Raw genomic sequence first — 19,915 nt, 5'->3', positions numbered from 1 at the left:
TGACAATAGACTTTGTTCTGCATGTGCATTTTTCTGTTTTTGTCTGACATTTGATCAGAGCTAAATCTCTTCTAGAGGGTAAAGTGGAGGGCAGCAGAGAGATTGGTTTGGACTTGAGACAGTTTGACGACGGGCAGAGCTAAATGTTTGGAGTAGAGCAAGAGTGATGAGTATCATGTAGAATGACAATGGAACTTTGACAGTAATGCATATTTGCACCAGCCACATTAACATAGACTGAGAAACTTAAGATGGAACATAGAATCAGGGGATTGCTTCCATCAGATACTTACTGCCATCTGTTTCATGCTCAGCCGATCAAAGTAATGAATCCTCCCATCTTTTTGATTCAATGGATAACCAAATCCGGCAACATCAACTTCATCACAATAGTTCAGACCCAATGTGATGGCTAAAAACCCAGTGGTTGGATGATTTCCTCTCTGCATATGCAGAAAATAAAGTTATGTTGAAATTTACAATCAATCAATAATAGACTAAGAGCAGAACATGAGAAAGAGTGATGGTGGGAGAGAACAAAATAGACCAAATAGGAAGAGGGTAATTTCAGCTGATAAAATAAGACCCAGAGATACAGAATGCAAACTGAGCAGTCATGTAGAAATGAAAATGAGATAATTAAAGTGAAGAGCCACAAATATAAAAAAACGGTCCATAGGACAGGGCACTGGGAAGGCACACATTTCAAAAACATATGGCATGACAAAGGGAGTGGGATTGTAAGCTTCTGGTCTGAATGAGGATAAGGGTTTGATCATGCAAAGAGTTCATGGTTTTGAGGTTTTGGGGAAGAGCAAGCAGAAAATAAAGACTTTAAGGCAGTGTCAATATAAGGGGAATAAAGATAATGCATATTTATTCTGGTGCTAGCCACAAATAACCAGATTTAATGCATTAAGTTTGTTATAAAGTGGAGGTTGATCCCCTCTGAGAATTAAAACTGAAACAGGTAAAGAGATGCGCCAAATTAATTTCATTTTACTACTAACTGCTCCCAAATAAAGCAAGATCCTAATGGTATGCTGTTCCAATAAACACAAGACCAAATACATATTAAAAAAATTAGTCTCTTGAAATTACCGCCAAGTTACATGTTTTCTGGAATGTTCCATGCCTTCTCTGTCAGTTCTTCGGTCAGGAATGTTAACCAGCTTTGCCATTGGGAACATTGTTATTTAGATGGTGCCTTCTCTAAGACACCGAGGAGGCTATGAGAGCCAGCAATTTTCTCTTGAGAGCTGAGGGCTGCTAGGTCTGGCAGATGGCAATTAGTTCTGAGGCTTTATCCAACTATCCCCCTTCTTTCTTTACCCTTGACGATATATCAATATTTCATACAATAGGATTGGTCCTATGTTATTAATACCATCAGTGCCTGGCTCAATTGATCGGTTAAGTTCAAAACTTGTTTTCTTGGTAAAAACTGCTGCTTGGCCTGCTCACTGTATGGCCTGTTGAAACAAATCTTCTAATTCAGGTGCTTTCTTTGTACTTGCAGACGTTCAAGCTGCTGCTCGCAGACATCCATTTTAAATCTCTAAGCAGAGAAAAATCACATGATCTTTTAAAGGGACCATGCAACGCGTCCCCCCAACACCCTAGCCTCCCAACCCATGAGTACTCTATCCAACTTTGCAACAAGCTTTACAATGGATGATGGTGAGAATCGAATGCTTGAGCTCATTTCAAATCTTGGTGCTTCTTCAATGATTTGTGGCACAGACAAAATGGGCTGAATGGCTTTTTACTTTGCAATAAATATAGCCCACTTTTCTGTTTCAATAGCAATTTAACTAAATTCTGTTCTGTATTAAGCTCTCCACAAACTAACCGATATTAATTCTTTCCTCCAAATCTACCCTTTCATCTAATCCCATTTCTTGCTGGATATAACCTATGTCCTTCACCTCTAACCTTACCTTCTTTAATGCTGATCAATCTGAGCTCAGCAAAGGACCTGGTCTTTTCCTTTCTGCTCCTACCTCAATAAAAATACCTCCAAGACAATAATTGCACGATATGAAAGAGAAATTCAGGCATTTTAAAATCAGTAAGAGGAGATAATAAGAGATTCTTTGGGATGAAATGAAATTGTATGTGGACAAATGTAAAGTCATTCACATTTTAAGGCAAAATTGACAACACACAAACTCCAGGGCAGATGGTGAATTATCAATGGTTAAAGTTGCTAGAAACCCAGGTACCTTAGTAAACCAGAAGCTCAGAATGCCCAGCCAGTGCTAGAACAGCAATCAATGCAACCAACAGGAAGTTGAACTACAACAGACAAGAAAAAAAAACAATGACAGTCAAAATAAGTAAGAAATAATTCTGGTGAGTCCAACTTTGATCATCAAAATACATGGGACACACTGAAGCATTGAATGCAGTGCAGAAAAGAGCTTTGTGTGAAAAGTCCAAGATATGAACAGAGAATGGGGACACTTGGCCTGTTTGTCCATGAAGGAAGGAAGCTCAAAGGTTAATTCTATAGATTTATAAGATCATGAGCAATTTAGGAAAGGTAACTCCAGAATATACTGCTGTAACTAATTGTAGGTTCAAGGTTCAAATATTCAAACAGTAAAAAGGTAAAGTTAAATATTATCCAGAAATTGTTCATTACAAAGGGAATCAAATCAAAGCACTCTTTTAGAGATTGAGGCAAGAAAACATGGAATCTTTTAACAATCAATTGGAGCTTTTAGACACATTCTAGATGGGTATACTTAAGGATGGATTGTAGCATCTTTCTTGAGATCAAAGGAAACAGTGAGACATTCTGGTATTGCCAAACATTAGTTGCATGCATACCTCAATGCTGTCACATCCTTTGTTAATCCATTCTTGGACTCTTTGGCTCTCTGATTTAATAATTTTTAAAATAATTTTGTATAGTCCTCTCTTCATCATATCATCCTCAGTAGCCTTATATGTCTTGACCTCTGCCTTGTTATAACCTACATGACAGCTTCCCTTCTACTAGGATCTTCAAACTTTCACACCTTCACTCAGGACAAGGATCACACCTGTACAGGCACCCCACCTCCCAGTTTCTGTTCAAGTCACACATCACCCTGATTTGGACAAAGAGCTGCCATTCCTTTACCAACAGTGGGTTAAAATCCTGGGGCATTCTCCCCACCTACACAATGGGAGCACATTCACCACTCAGATTGCCGTAGTTCAAGAGGAAGGCTTACCCCCACCTTCTCAGAGTAATGAAGCAAGGACCATAACTGTTAATGGTGAAGCAATGGCCCATCACAAGAATGAACATGAAGTAAAGCATCCTCTCACTGTTAGAGATAATGGGAACTGCAGATGCTGGAGAATCCAAGATAATAAAATGTGAGGCTGGATGAACACAGCAGGCCAAGCAGCATCTCAGGAGCACAAAAGCTGACGTTTCAGGCCTAGACCCTTCATCAGAGAGGGGGATGGGTGAGGGTTCTGGAATAAATAGGGAGAGAGGGGGAGGCAGACCGAAGATGGAGAGAAAAGAAGATAGGTGGAGAGAGTATAGGTGGGGAGGTAGGGAGGGGATAGGTCAGCCCAGGGAAGACGGACAGGTCAAGGAGGTGGGATGAGGTTAGTAGGTAGGAGATGGGTGTGCGGTTTGTGGTGGGAGGAAGGGATGGGTGAGAGGAAGAACCGGTTAGGGAGGCAGAGACAGGTTGGACTGGTTTTGGGATGCAGTGGGTGGAGGGGAAGAGCTGAGCTGGTTGTGTGGTGCAGTGGGGGGAGGGGACGAACTGGGCTGGTTTAGGGATGCGGTGGGGGAAGGGGAGATTTTGAAGCTGGTGAAGTCCACATTGATACCATTGGGCTGCAGGGTTCCCAAGCGGAATATGAGTTGCTGCTCCTGCAAACTTCGGGTGGCATCATTGTGGCACTGCAGGAGGCCCATGATGGACATGTCATCTAAAGAATGGGAGGGGGAGTGGAAATGGTTTGCGACTGGGAGGTGCAGTTGTTTGTTGCGAACCGAGCGGAGGTGTTCTGCAAAGCGGTCCCCAAGCCTCCGCTTGGTCTCCCCAATGCAGAGGAAGCCACACCGGGTACAGTGGATGCAGTATACCACATTGGCAGATGTGCAGGTGAACCTCTGCTTAATGTGGAATGTCATCTTGGGGCCTGGGATAGGGGTGAGGGAGGAAGTGTGGGGGCAAGTGTAGCATTTCCTGCGGTTGCAGGGGAAGGTGCCGGGTGTGGTGGGGTTGGAGGGCAGTGTGGAGCGAACAAGGGAGTCACAGAGAGAGTGGTCTCTCCAGAAAGCAGACAGGGGTGGGGATGGAAAAATGTCTTGGGTGGTGGGGTGGGATTGTAGATGGCAGAAGTGTCGGAGGATGATGCGTTGTATCCGGAGGTTGGTGGGGTGGTGTGTGAAAACGAGGGGGATCCTCTTAGGGCGGTTGTGGCGGGGGCGGGGTGTGAGTGATGTGTTGCAGGAAATACGGGAGACGCGGTCAAGGACGTTCTCGATCACTGTGGGGGGAACGTTGTGGTCCTTGAAGAACTTGGATATCTGGGATTTGCGGGAGTGGAATGTCTTATCGTGGGAGCAGATGCAGCGGAGGCGGAGGAATTGGGAATAGGGGATGGAATTTTTGCAGGAGAGTGGGTGGGAGGAGGTGTATTCTAGGTAGCTGTGGGAGTCGGTGGGCTTGAAATGGACATCAGTTACAAGCTGGTTGCCTGAGATGGAGACTGAGAGATCCAGGAAGGTGAGGGATGTGCTGGAGATGGCCCAGGTGAACTGAAGGTTGGGGTGGAAGGTGTTGGTGAAGTGGATGAACTGTTCGAGCTCCTCTGGGGAGCAAGAGGCGGCGCCGATACAGTCATCAATGTACCGGAGGAAGAGGATTTGTTCTTAGCCCCTAGGAAATGCATTGAAACATTCTGAATGTTCAGAAAAATGTATAATTAGCCAATTGTCTTATATTAATACCTTCTTGCTAAGCTACTCATTTGTGCATTGTTTCCATATTTAGTAACACATATCCACATTAGTTACATGCTCACATGAGCAGAACACAAGTCTTAGTCAAAGCTTTGCAACATAATTTCAGATGACACGGCCAATCAACACAGAGGAAGCGTTGTCTTTCACCTCACAGTGAGGCTATGAAATTGGAATTGCCTTTTTCTGGGAATTATTTTATTCTGATGACAAGGATGATGATGGCAATGATGATGACAATGATGACGATGATGATGGTGATGATTCTTCTTGTAATAAAATCCAATATCCCATTTGACTTCCTAACCACGTGTGAAACTGGATAATCACCTTTTGTGATTAATGCACCAGGGCAACCATATCCTTTTGCATCACCCAGTTTTGCAATCTCTCCCCAGTTAAATAGCATCCTGTTTTTCAGGATGGACAAGTTTAACATTTTTGCATATTACACTCACTTTGCCAATTTTGCCAAAGTACTTTACCTATTTACGTTCTTCCATAGTCTCTTCTTTGTGCTGGTATACTTTCTGACCTCTCCTGCTACAGTACAGCTGTGAGCATTTCCAAGATGATAAGTGTTTTGGATCATGTTGAGCTAATAGATGGACTGAAATATATACACGCCTTCTGTTTTTGTTTCTATGACCAAATGGAGAAAATCCTCAAATTCAAATTAAGGGCAATATTCTATCAACCTCAATTAAGTGCTGTAATTGCAGGTTCCAAATTCACACAACTCTGTGAATAAAGAAGTTTATCCTCAAATTTTTATTACTGCTCCAAACATGTTTCTACAATACTCCTTAAGAAGTTTTTGTTAAAACTGATCTGGCACAATTTTTTAATTCCTCTCTGGCCACAGGGGAAGTGCCAGAGGATTAGAACCACAAAAGTGGATCCATTTCTTAAGAGGGATGGTAAAGGTGAAGCAAAATGAATTACAATCCAAAGAGTCTCATGCCTGTGTTAAGGAAATTGTTGGGGGAAAATTCTTAAGAAGAGAATTAATATCCACTTGGAAAGGTATAGGCTAATTAGGAAAAGTCTTTGTCAGAGGGAGGTCACGCCTAACAAATTTGTTAAAATTTTTCGAAGATGTGATCAATTGTGTGGATGAGGGAATTTCGGTTGATGTCATTTATGTGGATTTTAGCAGAGCTTTTACTAAGATCCCACATGGGAGACTGATTGAAAAGATTAAAGCACAGGGAACTCAGGGAAATTTGGTGAGATGGTTCAGAAACTGGTTTAGTAATAGGACACAAAGGATAGCGGCAGAAGGCTGTTGAATGATGGGAGGCTGGTGTCCAGTGAAGTACCACAAGGAACAGTATTGGGATACTTATTGTTTGTTTTATCCATGAATGATTGAAATGAAAATGTGGGGGATCGTAAGAAAATTTGCAGACGACTCTAAAATTGGTACAGTGGTTTAGTAAAGAAGATGGAAGATATAGATGGGTTGGTCAGATGGGCAGACCAGTGGCTGATGGTATTTAACTCTGATAAATGTGAGGTGATGTGCTTTGAAAGAAGGCACAAGATGAGACAGTACTTAATGAATGGCTGGACACTGGATAGCTTAGAGGAACAGAGGAATCTTGGCATAATTATTCACAGATCCCTGAAGTTAGTGGAGCACATGAATTAGATAGTTAGAAGGCATGTGTGACACTTGCCTTCATCAGTCATGGCACAGAGTGTAAGAACGATGTTGGAATTGATTAGAGTGTTGGTCAGGCCACATCTGAAGTACTGTGTGCAGTAAAGGAAGGATGTGACAGCACTAGACAGGCTACAGAGAAACTTCACCAAGTTTTGCCTGGGATGGAGAAAATGAGCTATAAGGAGAGAGTAGAGAGATTTGGACTGTTTTCTTCAGAGCAAAGAAGACTGAGGAGGGACATAATCGAACATTATGAGTGGTGTGAGCAGGGTGAATAGAGGGGAACTGGTTCCCTTCGTTGAGGTGTCAATCACAAGATGACATATTTTGAGGGTTTCGTAGGAGATTTAGGAAAAAGATGATTTTTTTAGTCAGCCGGTGGTAGAAACCTGGAATGCACCACTTGGAAAGATTGTAGAGGTTGGATATCTTACAACCTTTAAACGATATTGGATGAGTACTGCAAATGTCATAATATTCAAGGATTCAGGGCAAGTGCAGGAAATTAGGATTGACACACATTTAGTAATACTGGTGTCAGTGCAGGTTTGATAGTCAAAAGGGCCTTTTCTGTGCTGTCTGAATCTATGATACATAATTCCAACTTTCCACTTTTGAGATCCGCTGGTACAGCCTTCCCTAAGAAATATCACAACAGCCTTTATAGTGTAGAACAGTAAGTTAACCTTACCCGTTTAATCATGTTCGGTTGATCCAGTAACTTTGTTGCAGCTTGATACATAAAATAGGGGTTGAGTATCCGAACCTTGGCAGGGTCCAAATTCTTTACGAAGGCTGGTCTTTTCCAGAATCCTGTTGTAATCTAGTGAGAGAAATATTTTGCATTCAGGGAAAGATATCAAAGAGAAACACTAAAATCTGGATACATGGGTAGATCCACTCCAGCATTACCTCTGATTGCAACTGAAAGCAGGAGTGCAACTTCAGCTTTTCATGATCCATTTTTCCAATGCCCTCATTCTTTCCAACACGTGTGGAGAGAAGTGTCTATCAGCAGTGACACATGTGCATTCCTTCTTATATTAGTGTGCATGGAGACCATGGAAAGTGCATGATGACCAGCATTTGACTTCTATCAAAGTCAACACCAGTGTCAATGAATAACTATTTTTTTTAACCTGTTCAAGGTCAATGAACTTCTTCTCTCCACCTGGTTATGAGCCACATTCTATTCTCTGCTACTTTATCTCTTCTATTGTCTTCTAGATACAAACGCTCTCAGGAATGCCCAACCAAAATGCCAGGTCCAACGAACGATACTGTAGAGGAAGCAGCTTCTACCCCACTTCTGGACCTCAGGATAACACTGAGGCACACTGAGAGGGAGGGAAAGAGCACATACCTGCTACTGCTGAAATTGCTTTGCAAATACGCTCTCACCTGCCACACCAGCTTTGTGAGTGGATGTCTTTCTACCCACAGCTGCAACATTGAAGGTACAGAGCCTGGCTATCCTTAGTGCTACATAATGTTTGATTGCCCAAGGTATGAAGTGGGTAGCTCCTGCACCATGAACAGGCTATGGGAGCTTAAAAGGTGCTCGTTAGTTTGACAATGAGAGTGAATCTTTGCAGACCATAATGCCATGATTGTACCTCTTAGCTATTAGAGTAATTGATTCCTAATGCTGCATGATGCATTCACGAGAGGTACAGGCCAAGCTTATCTCGCAGTGGGATAATACCAAAGAATCAAATAGTCCCTCACCTGGGCTGTGTGGGTGCCTGCACAATGCTGTTGTCCTTTGTTCAAAAGTGACGCCCCCTCCCTCACAGAACAAAATACTTGCCCCACCCATATAATAAAATGTGAGGCTGGATGAACACAGCAGGCCAAGCAGCATCTCAGGAGCACAAATGAGCACAAACTTGCCCCACCCACTCTGGGTGTGCTCATACCCATTTATATCTCTGTTGGTCTCTTGCTACTTACAACACAAGGGAAGGCAGCAACAATTGCTCCCCACAACCGTGAGTCTGAAACTCAATCTCTTATCCTTGGTAGAGAGGATGATGAAGGGATAGACCCGAAACGTCAGCTTTTGTGCTCCTGAGATGCTGCTTGGCCTGCTGTGTTCATCCAGCCCCACATTTTGTTATCTTAGTTATCTTACACAATTGTCCTAACTTTCTCAGCATAGCTTACATCATTCAGGACTGGGGAAATTCTACCTGACGGAGTGCTGCAGTGTCAGGGGTGTTGACTTTCAGATGAGATGTTTAGCTGAGGGTCTCATCTTCCCTATTGGGTGAATATAAGGGACCCCATTAGCACTACTCTCAATAAACCTGAGGAGTTCTCATTGCCATCCTTGTTAATAATGGTCCTCAACCACATCGCTAAAACAAACAATGATAGCTGTCTTGTGCAGCCTTGGTACCAAGTGGCTGCTACTATTCTTCATTTATAGCATAGATACTTCAGAAGTGCTCTTCCTCTGTAAAGTGCACTTGGAAGACGTTAAACCATGAAAGTCACAATATGATGGCAAATCTTTATCTCAGGCTTGCTCCGCTGTTCTGCTCCAACCACAGGCCTCCACGATTTCTATGATTCTGACCTCTGCTGAGTGAATAATCAAATGGGTGTCCTTCTGGTGGAACAGGACATATCTAGAGGTTGTGATGGTGGTATCTGGGCCATTGGCGCTAAAGTATGATGCTGTGAGTATAATTATGTCAGGCTGCTTAACTAGTCTGTCAGACAACTCTCCCAATTTTGGCATTAGCCACTAGATGTTAGCAAGGAGGACTTTGCAGAGTGGACAGGACTGTTTCTGCCGTTGCATTTTCTAGTGCCTAGATTGATGCCAGGTGATCTGCCTGGCTTCATATCTTTCTCGAGGCTTTGTAGCAAGCAAAACAAATGCCTGGCAATGACCAGCTCCAATAAGAGACAATCTAATCCTCACCCCTTAACGTTCTTGGGGTCATGGCTGATCAGAAACTCAACTAGACTCAACATATAAATACAGTGGTGACAAGAGCAGGACAGAAGCTAGGAATACTGCAATGAGTAACTCACCTCCTGTCCCCCGCAAAGACTGTCTATCATCTACAAGGCACAAGTCAGGAGTGTGATGGAATACTCCCCACTTGCCTGGATGGGTGTCGCTCCAACAACACTCAAGACATTTGACACCATTCAGGGACAAAGCAGCCTATTATGCTTGGCACCGCATCTATCAACATCCATTCTCTCCACCACCGATGATCAGTAGCAGCAGCGTGAACTATCTACAAGATGCACTGCAGAAATCCACCAAAGCTCCTTAGACAGAATTTTCTAAACCCACAACCACTTCCATCTAGAAGGACAAAGTAGTGGATACATGTGATTCTATGTAGGGATTCTATGATGGGAATACCATCATCTGCTACCTCCCCTCCAAGCCACTCACCATCTTGACTTGGAAATATATTGCTGTTCCTTCACTGTTGCTGGGTCAATATCCCAGAACCCCCTCCTTAATGGTGTTGTGGATCGACCTACAGCACATGGACTGCAGCAGTTCAAGAAGGCAGCTCACCACCACCTTCTCAAGGATACCTTGGGACAGGCAACAAAATGCTGGCTAGCCAGTGATTTCCACATCCCACAAGTGAATAAAAAAAATTGACCACTAAAGATAAATTAATCTCAGCCTTGAGCATTTTCAATTGATCGAGCACTGTCAGGCACTTTGGGAACAGAGCTCCTCTTTGACTTAAAAGATTTTGTCCTGATTTCACGCACAGAGATTATAACACAGTTCAACAATCTGAACTTGAGTTTATGTCACTGGCAAGTCTTCTCTTTTTCCATGATCCTTATCTCCAGCCTTTCAGCACCTCCTTCCTTTCCCTTTCATGAATGTTCTCTTCTAGTCTTCTTTGAAATCCCACTCAGCGACGAATCTCAACCATTTCCTCTGATAGTGAGTGCGATAATATCATTAAGTGCTTCCATGGATTTAAAACATCCAAAAATAGAATGCAAGGTGAGTGCAAAATGTTAACATTTATTGCCTATGAACAATACACAGAGGCAAGAGCTTCATAAGAGCTGTCTTCCATCAGGTTGCAATCCCACAGAAACTGATTTTGTCATGACATAGCAGCTTATGTTTATGTTCAGTTGCTCAAGTGTGTGGATAAAGTTAGCCACCTTATTTGCAGTGAATCACATTCCTATATTTCAGTGAATTGTGGGATCACCAACCCATTTATTTGCCCTGCCTGTTTCTTCTGGGAATTACCTTACCTTCAATACCAATGTGACTGAGTCAGAACATTTTTGTTTTATATGTAATGGGTGTAAATTCATTCCATCAATTACTCAGAACCAGTCCCTGAATAATTGGTCTTTTGCATGCAAAGGTTTAGCTGCATCTCTTTACCATTTCCTGAACACAGCACAGAAACATCACACAGTAATTCCGAATGGCTCCGGTTCTGAATATAGCTGCTGTGAGCCATTACAGTTCCAATCCAGGATACCTACTCTTGTCTCATTGTATACGATGGCCTTCAACCAGTTGATGTCGGCTGCCTTAAATGGTACAAGCACAAACAGTGTATCAAGATTGTTTTCAACGGTGGGATCTTCAATTGTTGATTCTGGGTAAAAGATCCTTAGAGTAGTTTTGTTTCCAACATCCTTTTCATAGCCTCTCACTGGAGCATTGTTTAATCTACAAACAGAAAACATTTAGAGGCAAGTTCAAAAGTAAATATTGTGTCCAACTAGACATTCTACTTTAAATTATTTTAATCACAAGGCCTTTTACATGGCTTTATCATTTGCATTTAGGAATAAATCAGTTTTTAGACTTTATTTGGGTTATTTTATTACTTTAAGTGTTCAATGAACACCATTCTTTGAGAGAATAAAACATGAATTTAGGCCAACATTTTTTTTGAAGGATTATTGATAAGTGAAAGAAGGGGAACATTTCTGTCACCAACTTTCAAGTGTCATCACCAGACTTATCCCCGGCTGAAATTCTTAAGTATTCCCATCAAACCTGATGCCACCTTCTCATCATGTATTTCAGTCCTATCTTTTACATAGAATTCCATATTGCATTGAATTTACAGCAAAGGCCATTTGGTTCAACTACTATACAAGTTCCTCCTCTATATCGAAGCACAACAAAACACCTTTCTATTCTTTTTTCCATAACGTATTTTTCTAGATTCTCCTTTAAATGTACCTACATTATTTTTTTAAACTACTCTTTGTAGAGGCAATTTCCACATTCTAATCAATGATTGTGTAAAATTCTGTTTGAACTATGTAATATAGGGAACAGTTCTTCACTGAATCTATTTATGTCATTTGATTAATTGGGTTCCCTTGGCAGTATTCAATAGGATTCATTTTTGTTCCGCATTAACCCTTGATGACGAGAGATCTTACTCGCATCCGTGAGTTTCAGTTTTAGCCCTCATTTATGAGTTCTCAAGTTTGTATGTACACCTTTACTGTCAGTTCAGCAACTTGTAGATGTACAATTTGACATTGTAACTTGCAGCTGAAAGGGAACATACTATTTTGCAATAGAAGCTGAAAAGCAACAAAGTTGATGTTTGAAGTGAGAAAGGAGAGTACCAGTGGCCAGGGTGAATTCCAGCCAGGTTGTGAGCTGATGTGTAAACTAAATTCTAATTTACATCAGTCAACAGGTTATATCCTTTCAAGTCTCACTTGAAGGCATTGTTGATGACCCCTTCCATCTCTTCATTAGTTATCCTATTTGGCAATAATTAACAGAGCTCAGTTTATCCTACATTTTGTGTTTAGGTCATCCCTGAGCAATTTTTCATATTGTCAGATAGTTGTCAGTCTATGACAGTGACTTTGTTACATGGTCATCATTTGGCTGCCTTTAAATTCCACACTTTATTTGTTCCAACTTTCACCAACCCCTTGGTGAGATACAAGGCCATGTTCCTAGAATAGCATGTGAGGTTATGGATTACTAATCCAGTGAGATTACCATGCCACCTCCCCACCTACACTCTCCTCTCCACCTATCTTCTCCTCTATCCATCTTTGGTCTGCCTCCCCATCTCTCTATTTATTTCAGAACCCTCTCCCTATCCCTCTCCCTGATGAAGGATCTGGGCCCAAAACGTCAGCTTTTGTGCTCCTGAGATGCTGCTTGGCCTGCTGTGTTCATCCAGCTCCACACTTTGTTATTTTATTATGCCTTCTCAATGGTCACAAGTATACTGGAAATAATTTGTTGACTTTGATAAGGGCCATTAAAGTTTTGATCATGGTTTTGAGGGAAAGAAAAGAACAGATTTGAGTGACAGCAACAGGAATAAGAGGAAAGTGCGATTGGAGATGGCAGACAGATTGCAAGGATAGAGGGTGATAGCTATATTTTTGGGGATGGAAGAGTTGGCTTCAGATTTGAAAGAGATAGGCATGGTAACTAAACAAAAATAATAGTTATTGATATCAGCTAACCTGGGGGCCAGGAAAGGATGTGGTTGGTCAGCAGATAAGTGGCAATAGGTTTGAAGGGACAGGAACTATGTGTCGTGGAGAGCTAGAGCTCAGAGAAAGGATGACAGGTGTTAAAGTGGGGATTAATGGAGAATGGAATGAGATTACAGCTGGCCAATAATCTATAGAGATTTTACCTAATTAGTCTTGTACCACAAAAATGCTTGCTCTCGCATAGCTGCACATTATCGCTGCAATGACTTTAACCATGCACAGAAAATTGGACTGCAATCTTGTGATACCTCCTCCCAATTTAGGCATTCAGCTTACCTTGTGAAATAGAGCTTGGTTTATCTGACTCAGGACCTAAGCATGAAGGTTAAGGCTAGTACAGCAGTATAGAACTGAAGGAGTGCAGCATAGCCAGGAGCTGCTCCTTTACTCTGAGCTGAAGTGTGTGCTTGTGTCTCTGGAATGAGACTTTGTTCCTCTAAATTAACAGTCAGAGTGGACCAGGCCCAACACAAAACCATACAGGAAAACAAATCCACTCACCGAATAACAACATCGTATTTATTGATTGTTTCTCCCAAGGAGCTGTTCCTCAGAGTGTTTCCATTGCCAACGATAACACATCGTTTACAATTTAACCTGAAAAGACCAAAATCTTTTATTGAAGCAAGATTGATATGTGTTTTTGACTGAACATTAAAAAGTGAGAAATATAGGTTTATTTAATTGATGAATAATTTAGCGAGTTTTGAGAAGATTTGTAGCTCAGGTTGAGGTTCTGGGTGTGAGTTTTCTCGCTGATCTGGAAGGTTAGTTTTCAGACGTTTCGTCACCATTCTAGGTAACATCATCAGTGAGCCTCCGACGGAGCGCTAGTGTTATGTCCCGCTTTCTATTTATCTGTTTAGGTTTCCTTGGGTTGGTGATGTCATTTCCTGCGTTGGTGATGTCATTTCCTGTTCTTTTTCTCAGGGGATGGTAGATTGGCTCCAAATCAATATGTTTGTTGATGGAGTTCCTGTTGGAATACCATGCTTCTAGGAATTCTCGTGCGTGTCTCTGTTTGGCCTGTCCTAGGATGGATGTGTTGTCCCAATCAAAGTGGTGTCCTTCCTCATCTGTGTGTAAGGATACGAGTGATAGTGGGTCATGTCGTTTTGTGGCTAGTTGATGTTCATGTATCTTGGTGGTTAGCTTTCTGCCTGTTCGTCCAATGTAGTGTTTGTCACAGTTCTTGCAAGGTATTTTGCAGATGACGTTTGTTTTGTTTGTTGTCTGTCTAGGGTCTTTTAAGTTCATTAGCTGCTGTTTTAGTGTGTTGGTGGGTTTGTGGGCTACCCTGATGCCAAGAGGTCCGAGTAGTCTGGCAGTCATTTCGGAAATGTCTTTGATGTAGGGGAGAGTGGTTATGGTTTCTGAGCCCGTTTTATCCGTTTGTTTGGGTTTATTGCTGCAGAAAAAACTAGACAAACTCACACAAAATAACAACACAGACAGCACAGAAGCATGGATAAAAAACTTATCTGACCGACCATTAACAGACCCTGAAAAAGCCGTCTTAGTAAGAGGATTAAATTACAACTTCCGGGATGCGGACAAGAAAGATTTCTTAGCAGCGTTAGAAGCAACACTGAAAGACAACAAACTCTCAGAAGAAACCCAGCAAACCATCAGACAGACAGTCGCACCAACACTAAGTAGGAAAAAGGAAGGACACACACTCAATACACAAGAAAGGAAAGCCCTAAAAGGACTCAAAAAAGATAAAAACATCGTTATCCTACCTGCAGACAAAGGACGCTTGACAGTCATTTTAAACCGAACAGACTACATTGAGAAAGCGAACGCACTGCTTGCCGATATCGACACTTACCAACAGGTGGCTATAGACCCGACTCCACAACTAGAGAACTGAATCACAGCCTTACTCAAAAAACTTCAAAAATCTGGAGAATTAAACAAGAGAGACTTACAAAAAATGAAACCAGATGGATCCAACACACCACGCTTCTACGGACTACCAAAAATTCACAAACCAGGAGCCCCCGTCAGACCCATAGTCTCACTACCTGGAACACCAACCTACAGATTAGCCAAGGAACTACACCAAACACTAAAACACCTAGTAGAAGACTCCCACCACTCCATTCGCTCCACCCATGACATCCTGAACACCATCAAAGGCACCAAGATAGAAGAGGATGAAATAATGGTCTCCTTTGACGTAACAGCCCTGTTCACATCCATCAACATCAAACTGGCCAAAGAAACACTGACTACACTATTAGAAGAACAGAAGACACATACACCAGACACCACCAACCTCATCAGCAAGGACAACATCATCAAGCTAGTGGACCTATGCCTTACCACCCACTTCACTTTCAATAACAAAACCTACAGACAAACCAACGGTACACCCATGGGATCTCCGATATCAGGGTTCTTAGCAGAGGCAGTAATGCAGAGACTCGAACAAACAGCTCTGCCAATCATCCAACCCAAACTTTGGGTCCGCTATGTGGATGACACCTTTGTCATCACTAAACAAAACAAATTAGCGGAAACCTTCAAGACCATCAATAATACCCTTTACTGGCATAACATTCACAAAAGAGGAGGAAAACAACAACAAGCTGCCATTCCTAGATGTCACAGTAGAGCGAACAGCCAATGGGGAACTTCAAACCAGCGTCTACAGGAAAACAACACATACGGACCAAATACTGAACTACAGGAGCAACCATCCCAACACCCACAAACGAAGCTGCATTAGAGCATTATTCCAACGAGCCACCACACACTGCAGCACAGAGGAACTACGCAGAGCAGAGGAAAATCACCTATACAGGGTATTCAAAAAGAATGGGTACCCTATGAACACAGTCTGCCGATTTCTCAGCAACAAACCCAACAAACAGACAAAACGGGCTCAGAAACCATAACCACTCTCCCCTACATCAAAGACATTTCCGAAATGACTGCCAGACTACTCAGACCTCTTGGCATCAGGGTAGCCCACAAACCCACCAACACACTTAAACAGCAGCTAATGAACTTAAAAGACCCTATACAGACAACAAACAAAACAAACGTCATCTACAAAATACCTTGCAAGAACTGTGACAAACACTACATTGGACAAACTGGCAGAAAGCTAGCCACCAGGATACATGAACATCAACTAGCCACAAAACGACATGACCCACTATCACTCATATCCTTACATACAGATGAGGAAGGACACCACTTTATTGGGACAATACATCCATCCTAGGACAAGCCAAACAGAGACACGCACGAGAATTCCTAGAAGCATGGCATTCCAACCGGAACTCCATCAACAAACATATTGATTTGGAGCCAATCTACCATCCCCTGAGAAAACGAACAGGAAATGACATCACCAACCCAAGGAAGCCTAACCAGATGAGTAGAAAACGGGACATAACACCAGCACTTCGTCGGAGGCTCACTGATGATGTTACCTAGAATGGTGACAAAACGTCTGAAAGCTAACCTTCCAGCTCAGCGAGAAAACTCACATCCAGATGAATAATTTCTATTGAGTATGTTAGTAGCCAGTGGTATATGACAGATAAATATTTATACAGAATATGAGGTGACTTCTGCCAAAGCATAAATACTATTTATTTTAATCAATAATTAAAATGATCTCCATGTTCCACATTGTGTTTGCACTGAATGTGTAAGATGGTAATCTTTGAAATCCGTCCGAGCTTTATTGTTTTTGGGGCTACATTAATACACCTTTTGCCATTTGTGATTAAATGGGAATTCATATTAGGCTAGTTAAACTTCTGATTGCGAAAGAAAACAATTAACAAGTGCCATTATTGGACATGTGATCTCAATACTCATCTTCCTGTAGCAGATAAATGCACTTTGATTTTTCTGTCTGTTACAGTGCATAGCAAACTGCTTTTGTTTTTCTGAAAATATCTGTGTTTTACTTCCTCAGTTACCACTCTAGTACATATTGCAACTCCAACAACAGCCTATATATTTGGTGTCTTCACCGTAAGCAAAAATCTCAAGTCACTTCACAGGAATGTTAGAAAGCAAAATAGGACACTATAACACTGCACCACGTAAGGAGATACCAGGTCAGAACACTGGAACCTTTGGCAACGATATAGGTTCTACGAAGTATTTGAAAGGTGAAAATTGAGATTGAGACATGGAGAATTGTAGGGATTCCTAGGTAACTGAAGGCATAGCAGCCAATGATGGAGAATTATAATTGGAACTGCAGGAGAGGTCAGAATGAAATGAGTAAAGGTACCTTAGAGGGGTGTGGGCCTGGCTGAAATGAGGGAAAGGGAGGCATAAGTCTGTAGAGGAAGCTTGGAACAAGGGTGAGAATGTTAAAATCGCCACGTTGTTTGAATAGAACTGATTAATGAAGATCAGTGAGCACAGCGGTAATTGGGGAGTTGGAGTTGCTGCAAGTTAAGACATGTACAGCAGAGTTTTGGGTGAGCTCAAATTTATGATTAAATTTTGGAGGCTAGCCAGGAGTGCACTGGAGTACTTTATTATGGATGTAAGGAAAACAGAACATGGGCTAAGACAGGTATGAACCAGGCATTGTTATGCAGGTGGAAACAGGCAGGCTTGGCAATGGCAAAAAAATGAGTTAGCAAGCTTGCCTCAGAATTAACCCAAACAAACTGCCTTAATCTCAGACTGTTGTCAGGAAGATAGATGGAGTTCATAACTAGGAAATGGAGCTTGGAGCGAGGACTACAAACAAAGGCTTCCATCTTCCTCATGTTAATTGTAGGAAACTTATGTTCATCCAATATTGGATGTCACATACGCCAGCTGAGAATTTAGTGATCGAGATGAAGAGATGGTTAATTGAGGGGAGCTGATTATATCATGGGCAAATACTCAAGGAAGTCCCAATAATGTGCATGGTTAGCTTGAGCAATCTGCACAACTGTTTCAGGGCAGCAGAGGAAAGCAATTCGAATCAAGAGCAGGTAACTCCTGGAGGTGAAAGAACAGGAGCATCCATTGTCTCTGATAGTACCAACACTTTCTGTCAATAATCCGATTCTTCTTCAGAATTGAAATGCTTCCATTCATGTATCTACAGGTTTGGAACCAGTTCTGAAGAAAAGTTGTACTGAAATGGAAATGTTAACTCTGGTTCTCTCTCTGTAGACATTGCCAGACCTGCTGAAGATTCCTAGTATCATTTTTATCCCAACGTCTCTATCATGCTCTGCTGTGCATTGGGAATGTGACAGTAATAGGGAACATTCATTCAGAGGATTGCTCAAGAAGGGGAAAGTCTCCCTGGAAAGTAGATCCGAGAAAGGATGATTTACCTGTCTATCTCCTTTGGCATGTTGAACTGTGTTCGGGCCAATATCTTTTTGACAACCACTTCTGGAAGGAAAAAGATAAATTTATCCTGGTATAATAACTTCTTTACCGAACATAAAAACCCAGCCTTTGTTGCTGTTTCTCACTTTGTCTGCTTTACCCAAAACTCAACCGACATCAAAATTTTGAAAGTCTCCATCACACTTCAGATCTGTTGTGAGGTGACACATTCCGGACATCATAGTCCAAGTCTCACGTCCCAGACACGTCCCATTTCAACCATTTAAAGAAGTTTTTAAAATAAGGAAGACTTGCCAATTCTCTTCTGATCATAACTATTCTATCTGCAAAAGTAACGATTCAACTCTTTCCCTCAGTGAACACTGCAAGAGGTACTGACAAGCCATATTATAGCTCACTGGGTGATAGATGAGGCCAGCTGGTGGGGAGCTGGGGCTAGGCGAGGGGTCTGGGGGTATGGTGGTAGTAGATAGCTGGCCTAAACACTGGAAACTGGAGGTTGTTACAAATGAGAACTTCTCAACTTGAGAAAAGCTACTAAGTGAACAACACCAAAGGGCTGATTGTGTTACATTTTGCTATTTTAAGCACATAATGTCTTAGAATTTGCAGTCAATATACCAGAGACTAATAGTACTTGCTATTGTGCTTGTTGGTGTAAATTGTTCACTGCTGCATCAGCAGCATGCTGAGTGCCAGTGCAACAGAAAGTCTGATGAGGTGAAAACCTACATATTGGATACAAAGATAAAATGACCTTTGAGGGAACATTAGGAATACCAAATGAAGGTTAAAGTGAGCCCTACGCTGTTGCTATTGCTGGCAGTGTAAGAGTCATGTTGACCTGTGGGGAAACTAACAGCAGTAATATGGAAGAAATGAATTTGTAATTGTATATCAATACTGTCAGTTCATTACTAAAACCTTCTATTTCCATCTTATTAGCATCATCAAAGTCTGTCCTGCTACAGCTCATCTGCTACTGAAACCCTTTGTTACCTCTAGGCTGCCAACGCCATGATGCTGCTATCAGCCTCCCACGTTCTAATTCCTCGTATTCCCAAGAGGTCATCTAACCTGCGGTCGCCTATGTCCTACCATACCAAAACATGTTTACCCTTTCACTCTTCTGCTCACCCTTCAACAATGGCTTTCAGTTAAGCAACAGCTTTAATTTAAATTTCTCTTCCTTGCTTTCACATCCTGCATTATACTGATGCCTCCTTAAATCTCCAGCCAGCTGTATTTGCATATACGTCTGACATATCTCTGCTGCTCTGAATCTGGCCTCTTCATCACTCTACCCTTGGCGGTCATGTCTTCAGCTGCTAAACCATAAGCCATATTAATAACTCGGATGAGGAAAGTGCATGTGTTATCACCAAAGTTGTAGATGACACAAAAATAGGTGT

At 41.9% G+C, this 19,915-nt stretch overlaps 1 protein-coding gene across 7 annotated transcripts in view; it reads right to left on the bottom strand.

The window, feature by feature from the left end:
• Positions 1 to 19,915, bottom strand: part of LOC125466945 (CMP-N-acetylneuraminate-beta-galactosamide-alpha-2,3-sialyltransferase 4-like) — a 116,376-nt gene that overhangs the window by 9,116 nt on the left and 87,345 nt on the right. For 5 of the 7 annotated variants that reach the window (XM_059639065.1, XM_059639064.1, XM_059639067.1 and 2 more), the window contains 5 exons: positions 18,485 to 18,545; positions 13,668 to 13,763; positions 11,157 to 11,346; positions 7,345 to 7,476; positions 294 to 443 (listed from right to left, as the gene is read on the bottom strand). In XM_059639065.1, the coding sequence (XP_059495048.1) occupies positions 294 to 443; positions 7,345 to 7,476; positions 11,157 to 11,346; positions 13,668 to 13,763; positions 18,485 to 18,545 (629 nt within the window). Of the gene's footprint in view, positions 1 to 293; positions 444 to 2,225; positions 2,299 to 7,344; positions 7,477 to 11,156; positions 11,347 to 13,667; positions 13,764 to 18,484; positions 18,546 to 19,915 lie in introns of those variants that run through there. The other 2 variants (XM_059639070.1, XM_059639069.1) reach the window with 2 other exon arrangements.

This window comes from Stegostoma tigrinum, chromosome 32 (assembly GCF_030684315.1).
Source record: "Stegostoma tigrinum isolate sSteTig4 chromosome 32, sSteTig4.hap1, whole genome shotgun sequence".
NCBI classification, from domain to species: Eukaryota; Metazoa; Chordata; class Chondrichthyes; order Orectolobiformes; family Stegostomatidae; genus Stegostoma; species Stegostoma tigrinum.
The sequence above is the reverse complement of the archived record's forward strand: the minus strand, read 5'-3'. Positions and strand labels throughout refer to the sequence as shown.